This window comes from Mycteria americana, chromosome 1 (genome assembly GCF_035582795.1).
Source record: "Mycteria americana isolate JAX WOST 10 ecotype Jacksonville Zoo and Gardens chromosome 1, USCA_MyAme_1.0, whole genome shotgun sequence".
Taxonomy (NCBI): Eukaryota; Metazoa; Chordata; class Aves; order Ciconiiformes; family Ciconiidae; genus Mycteria; species Mycteria americana.
In genome coordinates, this window is record NC_134365.1 from 150,524,438 (window position 1) to 150,539,876 (window position 15,439).

Consider the following 15,439-nt stretch of genomic DNA (forward strand, 5'->3'; position numbering starts at 1 on the left):
TTTCCCTCAAGTCATGCTTACTCTCTTTCAATTTTTTCCCCTTCTTTTTTTGGCTTTGGAATAATTCCTTCTTTATTTCGGAGCCTCCAGAGCCAGTAGAAAGTGTAGGAGTTGCCGTTTAAGACAGACAAGATGCATTCTCAAGATGTGTTACTATAAAAGGGAAAAGAAAGCTCACCTTACTGCAGTTCATGCACAATGTTGCTAGCATTGAAGGACATTCAGGTGCGTAACTATCACAGGGAAAACTGCTCATAGTTTAAACCAAATCAAGATTGAAGAGGTTTATTGATTTATTAACAGCACATAATTAACCAGCAATTGGTGAATAATATATCCACGATCAATACCAACAGATAAACCACAACACTAGACACTCACAAACTGTTACTGAACTCCTACAAATTTTTGAACACTCTACTATAATTAACCCCCAAAAGTTCAAATCCCACACTGGGAGTGACAAGTGCCCCCCCCCGGGTGTGGGGCTCCCCTCCTTGCCCACTTCTCCTTTGGGGGATGCGTCTGCTCTGGCTGCGTGTGACCCCCCACTGCTCCTGACACCCCCTGAACCCCCATGCCACCGAGGACGCCCCGTTGGGCCACAGGCACCGGGTCCCTCTGCACTGCACCCACCAGGTCACCCCGCTGGGTGCTGGCTGTGTCCCCCGTCCCACGTGGGTGCTGCACCCTCTGTGCTGGGCAGGGGCCGTGGGGTTGCGGGGCCACCCCTGGCACTGCCAAACCCTGCTCTGTTCCCATCCCCAGGGCACTACCCTCTGTTACAAATTTTGGTGCGTCTTTTGTACTTCTTTTCAAGCTCACTCCTTCTTTGTTTCAAAAGACTCCAATTCCGTGGTTACTGTTCAATGCTGCTGATGGTCATCTTCCTCTTTAGCAGGACCAGGCTGGGCAAACGTCCTCTCAGACGGTTTCTGGTGCTCTGCTCACGCATGCTGTTGACGCTCACATTCCTGTCCTACCAGGCCATTTTGCCAAGGGTGGTCCACAAGAGCAATCCCACAGACAACATTTTGCTGGCAAGAAATACTTACAAAGAAGAGGAAGTAGATGCAGATGGGGAGTAGGAGCTACAAAATGTCTGTATTCCTGCCACCACGCTATCACTCTCCCTCACTTGTCTTGTCTGGCCACTGCATCATATTAGGGGAACTCGTTTTCTAGACATTTATGTCTCACACTGGCTCTGGATCTTTGACTGGAAGCTTTGGTCGCTGTTGGGCTCAGCAGTGGCTCAGCAACATGCAGTCCCCAGAGCAGAGACCAAAGTGAGCAGAAGGGCTCGCTCAGGTGGTCTGGAGTTCTTGGAAGCAAGGAGTCCTCCCCTGAGCAGGGCGAGCCCTCTCAATTCAAGGTTTGGCCTGCCTGGAACAACTAAAGTCAAGAAGATAATGTGTAAATAGGGTGTTAATGGAGCCAAAGTCTGTAAGACAGAGTCCTTAATTCTATGCCTATAACAAAAGCCACTGTGCTTCTGCAAACAGACCTTTGGGAAAGGACAACAATTTAAAAAACTGCATTCAAATTTATTTGAGGAGATTAAAAGCTCTAAAAAGACATTCAGCTGCGAAATGGAGAGTCCCCTCAGAAGGAAAGCCTCCTTTTGTTTGCCAGTGACTCTTCTGGCCAGCTGCTTACAGGCAGACCAGGCAGATCTTTTGCAATCCACCTTAGGGAATGGGCCATATATACGCTGTGCACGGAGGGCTCTGGGACTCAAGTGTGTACAGAAATGCACTTCTCAGTAGAGACTATAGGGGAGGCATTGCTACTGACAAGCTATTTTGGACCCTAATCCAAATAGCATAAACAGACTTGGTATTAACAGCTCTTAGTTTATTGTTGTTTGCCAGTCTGGCCTGATTGCTAGACTCAGGAGTGGCCATTTCCATGAAACTTAGAGTTCCAGTATTTTCAGCCCAATAAAATGCTTTAAAAGCTGAAAAGCTTTTAGTTTTTGCTACAGTAGAGCATTTGCGGAGTAATGTAATCTAATGAGATAAGAAAATACTCAGGCCAATGAGTGTCCAGGCACAACCACTTCGGCCAAAGGGGAGAATGAAAGTGAGCTCAAGTCTTCCAGCTGTCAGGAGTCAGAAGACATACAAGAGTTCATACAAATGAAATTTAACATGTCAGGGAAGCAATCAGTTCATTTTCAATGCCAGTAAAATTTTGTATAAATACATTTGACCTGAAACAGAGTGAGAAAATTAATTGCTTTCATATTAAATGAGTCAAATTACTTAACAATAAAAATACAGATATCTTCAGTAATAATCGTAAGTGACAGTGTTTGAGTACTTACTCATTTTGAATGGCACTCAACTCAGATCTCTGACAGGAGTTAAGTGCTGCTAAATATGGCGAAGGGAAGCAAAGCTTTGGGTTAAACTCCTTGTTCCTCGCTCGGTGAGAGATGCATAACCTGGAGTGTCCGCAGGCCTGAGCTCCCAGTTATTTACACACGCAGCTTCCTAGATGGGCTGTTTCTGTGCATGGTCTTAAACCCAGGCAGATGATGAGCAATATCACCAACAGAGGGTTGGTGGCTCATATGATATTGAAATGGATTAATATCATCTGGTAGTTTCCTCTCTCTGGCTGGTGGGTTTAGAGTGAGTGGTGTTTGAGGAAACTTGGTAAGGTAGTAAAAATGGTCTGGGATCGGTTCTCCTCGTAGCCAGCTTTTGGTGAGACAAACATTTATTTTAACATATTCTTACATGTTCTCTTCACATATACTAATGGAGACTTAGGATTTGGGTATTTGCCAGAAATCTGAGATGTATGGTATATATATTAGCCTATATCCTTTACTCTAGTAATCAATGTAAGATATGCATTACCACAGACTGTGGTAATCCCTCTATAACGACAAAATTATAATTTACATATAACTACACTCAAAGAAAATTAAAGCTACAAATTATATCATTCAGATCTAGGAGGCATGGATAAATGAGTGTCGGCATTATAATTCAGCTATTAAAATCAGATCTGTTCAGCTGTCGATGCTAAGTATATGTCCACCACTCCAGTATTTGACTGGGAGACTACCTGGAAATTTCTGGTAAGGCAGAAGCTAAGGAGTCAGAAACAAATCGTTCTGGATAAATCCTTGATGAAAGCTCAACCACAGAAACTGATTAAGTTATCCCACCGCTTGCCTAAGCAGAACAGCATACTGCTTCCCTGTCCAACTGGGGAAGCACCAAATAAAATTAAGCCAAGTGAAAGTTCCAGATTGAAGATCTTTTCAAATGCCTCAAAGCGTACTAATTGTAATGAACTTTCAGCCCAGTGTAGCCCAATATAGCCCATTGCCACAGTACTGTTTCCATACAGTACAACCTGGTAGGTGTAAATTGCTTCATTTCAGAGGAATTTCCACTTCCCTGGCTGAACACAGCAGACATAAAATCATGTTTATCCAAGAAATTAGCCAAGAAACTATCCAAAAGAATGGAAACGTTCAGATTTCTGGTCTCGTTCCATAACTTTCCCATTAGCACCTGTCCTCCATTTTGATGCTCTTGGTTAGTGTCTTGTCTTTGAACTCCAGCTGTATGGGGCATGCTTTTACTGATCCTCTTGAAATAGTTACTTGCTGCCCTACTGAACTTCAAGACTATGCCTTTATATCTGTAAAGTATAGCAATCCAACCACAAACAAAAGAATAAAATTAAGTGTTCTGTACTTACTTGACATTCTGACAACCAAATCAACACCTCTACTAAAAAATAGACTAGATGTCTATTTTACAAAAGCGTGATTTTTAATTCCACAGTCTTTTTTACACCAGAAGTTCAATGGCCAGTGCGTGCTGGTGAGACCAAAGTTTGGGCCCACAGCTCTGAGTGCTGAGTGGAGCCTTGCCCACGTAGAAACAAAAAACGAGGCGACCTCTCACCCTTTGGACTGCTTGTCTATGCTGGAAAGGTAAATGCATATTAACTAAAACCACAGTAAACCAGCCTAGTATTCAGCATAAACAGGCACTGTCGTATTTAATACAAGATGAGCAGGCTTTATGGCAGGTTTGCCTATAAATACCCTCCAACTTCTGCAGCTTTTCTCATCTTACCAAACGGATCGTGGGTTAGGTATCCTCCTCAGAGCAGGGTAAGACTCCATACCAAGCATTGCCAAGCTGCAGAGGGTGAGGGGATGTGCAGGAGCAGAAGCAGGCAGTTGGGGTGCGCTCAGGAACTGCGCGATGGTGACGTTTTGCCGACTCTGTCCTCGCTGGCTGCGATTATCCGCTGATTTTATTGCAGAGATCATTTACAAAAAGGACGCCAGCCCTTCACCTTTATGCCTGTTGAAGCCAAATTGTCTTCTTCATTTATGAATCACGGCGTGTTTAAATCTAAAATTATGGGTGCCATAATATTGCTGTTGCTAAATATATGCCAAGCCTCCTGACTCACCATAAAAAATCCTTGTTTCTCATTGCCCCCCCCAAGCTTCTTTTTAACTTGTTTGTGAATAACTGTGGGCACTGAAACTCTTAACCTATTTCTTTCTCTGCACACAGGACCTTAAAGCAGGAGTTTCATTTGTGCAGTAAAAGTATGGCACATTAATGTGGCTTGGTGCTGATACATCCATTGGCGGAGCTGCACTTCAGCTAACACCTATGAAATGCAATGTACAGCAGCAGAAGAAAGTTCTGATTTAAGGAAGGAGAATGTGTTCATAATATGACACATTCAGCTGTTTGAAATGTTACTTTTAAACACTTTTCTCCATTCTTCCCTCATACTGCATAGTCATTGATAAAATACTATTTTCAGTTTGGTAATAAGCTGTACTGATATTTTTTAATGGAACTTGTATGACTTAATTTTTATCTCACCTTTAAGTATAAGCCTCACTTGAAGAAAATTAATAACTGCACAGGCTTCATGGGACCAACATGTGGGCAAAATCTGGTGACGGAAAGCCCGGGGTACATTTACTGGGAAAGGGTGCAATAAAGCAGCGGATCCTGCATTGGGCATGAGCAGGAGGAAGGAAAGGTTCAGGCAGCATCCACTATTTTACTTCATAAGGGGTAGCTTTTACCCACCCAGCATGATCACACACCCCTTTCCCTATGCTACTGCAAAAAATTCGCACTCCTAAGCTCAGACATAGGTAAATACTTTGAAAGGGGCTATTATTTAAGAGGCTGTGTGGAACAGAAGCAGGATTTTAGGCAGGTAATGAGTAGCCTGAGGAAGAAAGCAGCAGACTGTGCCTTCCGTACCAGTCAGGGAAAGCCAGAGAACCACGTCCCATTACAGTGAATAATCACTAGCAACTTGGTAGCCATTTGATAGTATTCAAGTCTAAAACATAGCAAATAATTAGTATTTAAAAGTAGTAGTACCTAATATGCTAGTATTCAAAAAGATAGCAACAAACACTGAATCTGGAATGGCTCTCTAAGATCCCATGTTTCTGTAGCACGGGAGTGATTTGGGTGCAAAATCTGTGATAAGCATAGCAACAGAAACAATGTTGATGAACAACAATTTTCAGTTTGGTTAAAGTCAAGTGTCAAAAGACAGAAAGAAGATAGTTAATATGAAATTGTGTAATCCTTCAGAGTGTCTCTACCTGTCTACCTCTGATGGGCACGGCTCACACTAGTGGGGCTCTGTTTTCACATTTCTGTGACCACATTGGCATAAATGACATTACACCAAGCAGGAACCTGCTTCTTGCTGCCATCAAAAATAAGATGCCATCCTCCCTTTTCTAAGAAAATTTAACAAACACAGAGAGTCCCTTCACTCCAGGATTGCATGGGCTTGGACAGAAAGCAGGGTCACTGCGGAAAAGGGGTATGGGCTTCCTGGAACCCTACATCTCCTCGTTACTCAAAGCCTGGGCGGATTTGCTATGAGAAACCATCATCACAAAACTCACTGCAATCTGCTTTAGCTTCCACCAAGGGTAAAAATTCTACAGTCAGAGGGAATAGTCTCTTTGAATACTATCCTGTCTTGAAACTCCCATTTCCAGTCAAGATGGGTGAGAAGCTGAGAGCTGAGTGCCTGCTATAGCAACGTCTGACCTCTCCTGGCAGCTCCCCACTCAGATTATTGCACCCAAAGGGCTGTGATGAGGCAAAGACGGCCGCCGCTCCCGGGGAAGGAACAAAGGGTGAACTAATGGTGCTGGGGTCACTCAGCTGCTCCTGCGCCTGTTCACGTAGTCAGGACACACAGTTGTGGAGCTGACAAAGTCACATGAAGTCTGGCTCCCCTCTTCTTCTCTGCGAGAAAGCGGGTGCGTCTCCTCTGTGACCGCTCGGAGATGCTGAGATGCTCCCACCAGGAACAGTCCTGCCGTCATCCTTTTAGTGCGCAGCGCAGCCATAGAGGGACATTATGAGACCAGGTGGGCTGCTGTGCCAATAATACCTTCTGCAGCTTTTTATGTCTTACATCCCACATGGAGCCATTGCCTCCCAAACATCTCTACTACATACGTGAGAAGTTGGACAACTGGATATGTGTTTGCTTCAGCAGGCCCAAAGTCTATTTAAAAGAGTTTGAGAGGACTCTGCCATTCTCCATCTCAGGTCTGATTAGAAAGCATTGCCCTTCGAACTAGCACAGAGAAAACCGGGAAGCATTTTCCAAAGTCAAACCCAATGACTAACTCAGGAAGAATAGAGAATCACCTTTCTGTTATGTCTTGTCTGCAGCCATACCTACTGTGACATGAAGTAAGAGGTGGATGGCTTTCCTTATTTCACATGAAGGTAAATATAATAAGATGGGCCGGCACTTGTTTGATATGAAAGTGCACACCCCTTCTAATTAGAAGGCAAACTTTATCTCCCAAGCTGCCACGAGGAGAATTCTTTTCCAAAGACTCCGTAAGCCCAACTACAAAACTGAATTTTCTGTTGAAAATGAAAATCCCAGCAGCTCCGTCGCTTCCCCTTGCACAGCCGCTTCTTGCCTCCCCTCCCTCCTTCCTTTCTGTCACCTCCGCTAGACAACCACCTTTGACGGAGGTTTCCAAAGGGCGGAGGACGGGCTGCCTAATGCAGGACCCCGGCAGCCTCCCCTCCCGCTGGCCCTCCGGCGGGCCGGGCCCGGGAAGCGGCGGGGGGCGGCGGGGGCGGCGTGCCCGGCAGCGCCGTGCCCGGCGGCGGCGGCGGCAGCGGGGCCGCCCCGGCGCCCATTGGCTCGGCGGCGGCCCGGGCTCGGCGCGGCCCCATAAAGGCGGCCCGTCCGCTCGTCCGTCCGTCTGTCCGCCGCCCCGCCATGCCCCCGCCCGCCCTGCCCTGGCTGCTCGCCGCCTGCTGCCTCTGCGCCCTCCCGCGGGGCTCAGGTACGTCCCGTCCCGGCTCGGAGAGGAGGGGGGGAGAACACAAGCGAAGCCCCAGACCTCGGAAGGGGTCGTCTCCCATCGAGGGGCGCCGGCGGGGCTGGGCTCCGCGGCATCTCGGCACAGCCGTGTCCCCCCGTGTCCCCGCAGGGTTCCCCCAGCCTTTCTCGCGCTTCGGGGACGGCGTGGAGCTGCCCAAGAGCCAGGTACGTCCCGCTGCGCCTTCCCCGGCAGCCCGCCTGAAGGCGTGGGGCAGAGCCGGGCTGGCCGAGGCAGGTGGGAAAGGAGACTCGCCCGTGGCAGGGAAAAGCGGTAGGAAGCGGGCAACGGAGTGGGAACACGTTATGAAATCCCCGGGGCGGGTGGTAAAGAGAGCAGGGAGGGTGAAGCCCTTCGCTGCCCGGGGAGGTGGATGGGATGGGATGGGATGGGACGGGCACGGGCGGGGCTGTGATGTGCAGCTCTGTGCAGAATAGGATACCTGGGTCAGCAAAAGCCAGGCGGGCTAATGACCGGCCAGTCCTGACTCCCTGAGCTAAAAGGCAGGTCCCAACGTATGAAAGCCCCCTGTTAACATCTGATCTTTACTTTTTAAAGCAACTGGCGCTGTGTTTCAGTCAGTGGATGGAACTGTCTAATCAACCCCAGGTAAATTGACGTTGGTAATCTGATTGATCTGCTGGGGCTCCTTCAGCCACACTAATTTCCCCATATAACCCTCAGCATCAGTGCCTGCAGGTGGCAGAGCCTCCTCCAGCGAGCCAGCAGCTCTGGAGAGCAGAGCAAGTTTGCTGGTGTATGCACTCTCCTCTCTGCAGAGCTAACTCAGACCTAGAGAAAGAAAAAAATGTGCTTTTCTTCCCATCACAGTGGTGCCTAGCACTGAAGCAAGAAGTGCCGGTCAGCGCTGTAGGAGCTACAGGCAGGGTCCTGCCCGGTCCCGGCTCTGCGGTGGTGGCTGGCTGGTGCTCAGAGGAGAGGGGAGCGAGGGGGAGGTTTCACAGCTCGTTTGTGCTGTGGTGTCTCTGGCCCAGAGCTTGCAAACACTTTAGACTACGGGGTAACTTTGAAAGATCAGCCCCACTGCATTTGATACCAAGCCCAAGGGTCATTTTCTCTTTCAAAGGGGAGAGAAAACCTTTGTAGGATCAGCAATTATCTGGAAATTTTCAGCATTTTGTGCTGATTTTTTTAATGTGGAAATCTTTCTCTTTTGTAAACTAAGACTGGTGGAAAATAGTTCCCAGAGCCAGTTGTTCAGGTGTCTTACATTTTGCTTCCTTTGGAGCCGTAGTTATTTCTTGTCTAATGCGATCGCATGCATCAGCAAATCCTTGTCCTGTGGCAGTGAGTGTGGGACAGTATATTTCAGTATATGGCTAAAGATTATGGTACTGATTGACTGAAATGCTTATAGATGAAATTGAGTATAGATCAAGTATGCCAAAACACAAACCTATTTGTAGAACACTTAGTGTAGGAAAATGTATTTTAAATACAAGAGGCTGATTGAGGTCTCTTTATAGCACAAGGCTATATTGTAGTCAGTGGTATTGTGTGTACTCTCCTCATACAAAATACTAGTTTTTCAGCTTATAATAGCTTCAGTAAGTCTTGCCCTGCTCTGAGTGGTTTTAGTGGAACCGTGTTCAATTTACATTGCGCTGGGATCAGAATCAAGCCTGTTCTCTGTCAAAGCATGTACACCACATCCTTCCAGTAAATGTATTAAAGTACTTTTTGGTTTTGCAGATCTCCAGCACTGTTTTGGATCTTTGTTATTCCATATTCAACAGCATGCATACAAATGAGGTAAGGTGTAATTCTTCAATACTTCAAAGCATCCTCTCCCTCCTTAAACTTAAAAAGCAACCCCTCCAAAACCAACTTCTTGATATTTCTCTCCAAACAGTAATGTATAATCTAATCATGGTTTAGGAGAGGTAGGAGATTCTATAAAGATTTTTTTTTTCCTCCTTAGTAGTTTGCATGTAATTCTTAACTCCATTAAATTATATATTGAATTGCTGTTTTTCACCAGTTCAGAGCTCAAGAACCAAAACATCTGCTTACAGCTGGGGTCAGTATTTTAACCTGACCCTTTTGGATAATACAGGGTTAAATATGCTAAAAATATATGCAGCTTTGGATCAACAGCATACTTAAGCTCATGCTGAACATGGAGGCATGTGTGTTGCTTTACTGATTTTAATACTCTACTTGAGCTTGTTTTTTTGTATTTCTGAGTAAGATCCAAATGATTAAGTTGAGGAGTTATTGAGTATAGCTCTTCTTCTTTGGTGCAGCCATATTAGGACCTAGCTGAATGTCAGCTCTGCTTTGTATTACTTCTTTATTATCACCAGTTTATTAAGAGCCATTTCCATAACATACCCAGGGGCTGAGTGAATTTTAAAAAGGCCAATTTACTTGTGGAGTTTGAGTCCTGTTTTTTCAAATCATGAGTGGAGCCTTCAAGACAATAATAGAAAGTATTTTGACATGTATTTCAATATCTTTTCTTACCAGTGTCTTTAGCTTATTATAATTCCAAGCATGCTTTCCTAAAGCAGCCATAAAACTCTACAATACGGAACTTGATTGTATAACAAATTCTAGCATTTCAGTCTTAAACATCTAATAAATGTTTTGAGTTCAGTATTGACTCCTACACTCCTGCAGCTTAGCTAATGAGGTGACATCCAGAATCATCAGGTAACTTTGAATGGAGCCCTATTGCTGGTTACTATTTTAGTTACGAACTCTGCAAAAAAAATTCACCCTCTGTTATGTGTCCTCAAGACTGGCAGCTGGATCTCGTACGATATCCTTTCAACAGATATGACTAGTATCAGCTACATACCTGCAATATGATTTCTTGGTGTGGTCCGATTAAGTGGTAGATCAAATCTAAATGTGAGATATGGAAAAAGAGCTATGCAAAAAGTACAAATTTTTACCCAGCTGGTCAAATCTCTTATAACATGAAGCTGTACTTTCTCAGCCCACAAGGAATCTTGAAGACACTGCAAACACATGTCTACACGTAGTGTGCCCAATGAAACGGTTACAAAATCATACTGATTTCAGCTGGACTTCAACCTTCTGCATGATCCCATATTTGTGTGGATTTTTTAAAAAAATTTGATCCAGTCAGAGTTATAGATTATGTAGAGAAGGTAGATGGTGTTTCAAGAGAAGGAGTGGTGTCTCAGCACTACAAAAGGCAAAGTCAATAGCAATTTTAGCATTAATGGGACTTGAACTCCATCTGGGGAACTTAAAATTTTTTGGGAGAGCTAACAGACTATTTAAGTTCAATGTCTAAGCTCTGGGTAAATCTTGCAGATGGCGCTTTCAAAGCAATCAAAAATAACTAAATATCTAAACCCAGCTACATTGCAATCACCTCCATGACAGTCTGAAATTTCCATCCTAAAGTCAAGCTGACACACTGTTTAGAAGCTCAGTTTTTACCATGTTTCTTCCACATAGTAAACTCTCATCTGTTATAAATTAGCTAGGATATTCGAAACTGCAGGCTAAATCATGAGTCAGTCTATCTTTGGTTGGTATGTAATAATCATCTTGGAACAAAACTAGCGTTCACAGTATCTCTTTGTTGTAGCCTCCTCCTCTGCATCCTTTAAAGCACCTTGATCGAGCAAGCACTTCTTTCTTCCATAGTATTTCACATAGTATTTCATAGCCCTGTAAGTTGATGTCAGTTGCTCTATAAGTCATTGCGCTGAGGCTTGAACCAAGAACAGTTTAACAAGAGGAAATGCTCATCTCATACCCTGAATCCTGATTCCCTCCTTCTTGCTCATATATTTTTGTCTTTTTAAATTCCTCCTCTCCAGTTTCCCATCCACATGCTTTTTCTGTGTTCTCTTCCCCTGTCTTCCCATCCTTGCTTGTTATATGTGCTGGTTTTTCAAGCCCACCCCAGGTAACTAAACCCGTTCACTGGTGTAACTGTGGCTGCGGCACACAGACATGTCCCCAGCCAGGATCGTGCACCCAGGCAGCCGTGCCGTGGGCAGGAGGGCTCCCAAACCAGATGTACCAGACTGCAGGTTCGGGGCTTTGTTAGACCCTGAGCTCAGTCTGCTCCCATGAAGTCATGGGGCAGTTTTATTCCTTGATGTAAGGCTGAGTAGAGAAATGAGCAATTTCCTGAAGAATAAAGGGTGCAGGGGAAGGCTTAAAACCAGCAATCATGCCTGGGTTAAAACCAAGGGCAGTCTGAAAGATGGAGAGCAGCCCCATTTTAACAAGGTAAGAGCTATCAGTACAATTCAAGCCTGAGGAATGGAGCTGCTGTGTTCACTCCAGGTAGAGCTCTGCTTCACCTCCCAGAGCACAGCTGTGCTTTGCCGGACAGCGAGGGAAGCATGTTGAAAGATGGTAACGAATGGGGTAACACTGATTTTAAATCTTGCCTTAACCAATCTTTAAAAAGATCTGTTTGCTGTTCTTGTATCTGTCTGTGATACGTGTAATATCTCCCTTCTCACGTGGGGTGGAGCAACCTCATCAGTGATAGAGGATTGCTGTAAGAAACCAAAGAAATGACAGCATCTTGATTAACTTACACTGTCTACTTGCAGGAATCGCAGATTGCTGCTGCAAAGTTTACAAAGAAGGTACGTAAATGTGAAGACAAGTGAGTAGCAATGGACAGGGAAGTACAGCCTTTTCCCTATTTCTTTTGCTGCTTTTTCTTAAAGTTGGCTTGGGTTTTTTTTAGTGGTTGGAAAGTGAGTGCTTCTGCAAAGCAATCCTCCATGTGTGAAGCTTTTATACATTTTTTTCTAAAGCCTGTGAATCTTTAATTATGGTAATTTAGTATATTTACACTAGACAGAATGGATAGTTCTTGACAATGCCTTTTGGGTATTAATTTTTAATCAGCATTCCAGATGAATGGGCATTGGGGACTATCAACATCTTGTTTTTTGCATGCTGCTGAAAAAGGCCCTGAATTTATTGATATTCTAATGGAATGACACCAAAACTTGTCAACAGATCTATGGAACTGAGTTTAAAGTATTTTGTTATTGTTTGTTTGTGTTTTATTTTACAGGATAGTCATGGGACTCTAGGACGGCCTTTTTTCCTTTTCAGGGTATCTGAATCTCTTACTTATTAAAGATTCTGAATCACAGACAATGTTATATATCCATAGACCAGCAGCTGTTTTCCTTCACAAATTCTTGCTGTACTTGTTTTGAGTAGAGGCCAAATATCCCTTGCTTAAAAGCTTAGCGAGCCATTTGCTTAAAAAGCTATGGTTCAACTAAAAGATGACGAGATAATGAGATCTGGGGTAGTAATGGATTAAACACTTTTTTTTTATTTGAAGAGGTGACTCTGCAAATGTTTTTATTTTGAGCCAAATCATCCAAAGACAAAAGTAGTTTGTGGCTTGTATCTCTGAGACTGCCAAGGTGCACTGATACTAAATTCACCAGATAAAACATATGCGTGAGCTGAATGTGCACTTGGTCTGAAAGGTCTGGCCAGTAAGCGATGGCACACTGCATAACAGGGTGAGAAGTCAAAGCAAAATTATGGACATAATCATCATTTCTCTCATGTTTTTCACCCATTGGCTTGCTGAACTATGGCACTATCTAATGCAGAATATGCTAGTGTAGACAATATGTGATTAACACCAAGCTAGTTTTTAGGAATATCTTCAGCACATTAAAAAAAGTTAAAGTAGGTTGTAGCAGGTAAGCGGAGTCCCAATTCAGCTGTACATTTTAGCTTACTTCAGGTGTGTCCAGCCAGGTACTTTCAGTGCTGGTATTTATATTTATATGCTCTTTCTTGGGCATCTATGTAGTACCCCAATGAATTGGGACCAAGACCCTTAATGAGAATAATTAAATTTAGGCTGTTTAGCTGTTTGGACAGAGGCTGAATGACTATTTCTCAGATTCAAAGGCAAACCCCACCCTGCATGGATCCCCTGGTATTTGACATGTTGTCCCTTTAAAGGAAATCTTACTGTAGCCTTATGTACTCTATCTGCATGATGGGAGATGTATTTTGGTGTGCTTATAAATCTGGCATCTAATACTTCTGTACAACCATCTAATTATTATATTTTTCAGCCTCGAAATGGAAGAACTATCGAAGGCAGTGGTACGTAGGCATCCAAAAGTGACAAGAATTTGTTCTGTTTTTATCAATAATGATGATCCTTGTGACAGAATGAGTTACTGAAGTATTACAAACCTAGATACCCACATGGATGTTTCATATGGTCACCAGGAGGTGTCCGGGCAGAAATACATTTTTTTCATCCTCAGACTTACAGTGTATGCTCTTGACAGAAGGATTGTTTCCTTCTTTCTTTAAGGTTCAGTAAGGAGGAGCTGTCATCCTCTGCAAAATGATAGAAATGGTACAGGAATTATAAAGTTTAAAAACAGGCAGTGTAAACTGTACTTGAAACACAAAAGCTGGACTCCTCTCTGTTCCAAGAGAGCTTCAGTCACCTAATCCTACATGAGAGCCCACTAATACAGATTCTGCATGCAGGTGGGAGTCATCCTCACATCAGAATTAGGACCTGTTTTGGAGTAAACACTAACTAGAAAGAGCAGGGTATGGATGTAAGGAAGGAAGACAGTGAGATCGAATAATATCACCTAGCACTTGATGTCCATCTCTGAAAGTGTCTATTAAAGGTCTTGGTGAGCTTTAATGGGAAATGGACAAGACAGTCAATGTACATGTGTTCCCTCCTTCAGTCTCTCTTCCAATCTTTTACCCCACAATGAAAGATCACCATTTTCTGTTTGCAATGTAAGAATTACTTCCAGTGGTTGACTGAAAGGATTTGGGTTTTTTGGGACAGGACAGAAGGACAGGAAAGAAACTGCAAAGAAACCGCAAACGAAGAATACATTTGCTGTATATTCAGGATTAAACCATTTCAGAAAGAAAGGAACCGAAGACTTGGGAGAGTGTTGTAGAGCAGTGTTGTTACTTGCTTGCTTTGGTCTTGGGCACTGCCCTGGGTGTCCATTGCTTCTTAAGGATGAAAGGAAGATAAGGAGCTAGATGCATCTCTGGTTTGAGCCAGTGCAGTTGTTCTTGTGGTGTTAGGTACATGTGTGCAGGAAATGTTTCATAGCTATGAAACCTGTAGGCACAGGTAGTGCTGCCCAGAGCTGCGTAGAAAAACTGGAAGCATGAGCTGACAACCACTAAGATAAGCCAAACAAAGAGTCCCTATAGCTTTTGGGCAAAACAGTTCAAGAACAATTAGAGTAAACTTGCTTCACAGTACTCTGATGTACTCTGGTGTTAGCAGAATTGCTGTACTATCAAACAGATCTCATTAAATGGCTAGTGTAGAAGCCACTACTCTATATAAGGCTAGGGCATCATTATATAGCGGTAAATTTTATCCACAGTCAACCTAGCTGGAAGATGCACATCATGCCTCCCTACCCTAAAAGGACAGTGGTGTTAGGACATGGTATAGAGAGAACTGTGTGAGGAGGGGGGATTCATGTTTGAGTACAAATAACAGACCTGGGCACTTGCCCAAACTTCCAAACTCTCATCCATCTTAATCTTCTGGTGCTAGAATTTGAAGTTATTTCATTTCTAACTTTGGGAAGGACCAGTTGTACATAACTGAATACAAAGTCATATTCAGATCAACATTTCAACATAAAATATAATATTGTGTTAATTTGTTTCAGAGTACCACGGAATATGAAGTTCATGGGTCAATTTACCAGCTTGATGACTTGGTTTATACAAAGAAAGGAGACTTCCTGTTGCACTGGCTGTCTACTATGTGACTCAGTTGTCTGGAATTTGCTGTTCCATATAATAAACTTGCAATCATTATTCTTGTCCTTTTTTATTGAAGCAGGTACTAGATTTCATTGGGTTGTAGTGTAGCATTGCCTGTTTCCAACTGTATTCAAAGAAAATCAGTCATTTGAATATCTATAACTTTCCAATCCAACAGTGCATTTTATATTTAGAATGTATTCTTTAATAGCGTAATGAATGGTAAGCTTGCCCTCTTGACTAGGTAATATATTT

At 43.7% G+C, this 15,439-nt stretch overlaps 1 protein-coding gene across 1 annotated transcript; it reads left to right on the top strand.

The window, feature by feature from the left end:
• Window positions 1–7,256: 7,256 nt before the first annotated feature.
• On the top strand, window positions 7,257–15,238 carry NMS (neuromedin S). The gene is made up of 8 exons (XM_075491929.1): window positions 7,257–7,360; window positions 7,508–7,563; window positions 7,955–8,005; window positions 9,110–9,169; window positions 11,971–12,006; window positions 12,447–12,488; window positions 13,483–13,513; window positions 15,088–15,238. Exons 1-8 carry the CDS (start codon window positions 7,294–7,296, stop codon window positions 15,102–15,104), a joined length of 360 nt encoding a protein of 119 aa, XP_075348044.1. The 5' UTR covers window positions 7,257–7,293; the 3' UTR covers window positions 15,105–15,238.
• Window positions 15,239–15,439: the final 201 nt, after the last annotated feature.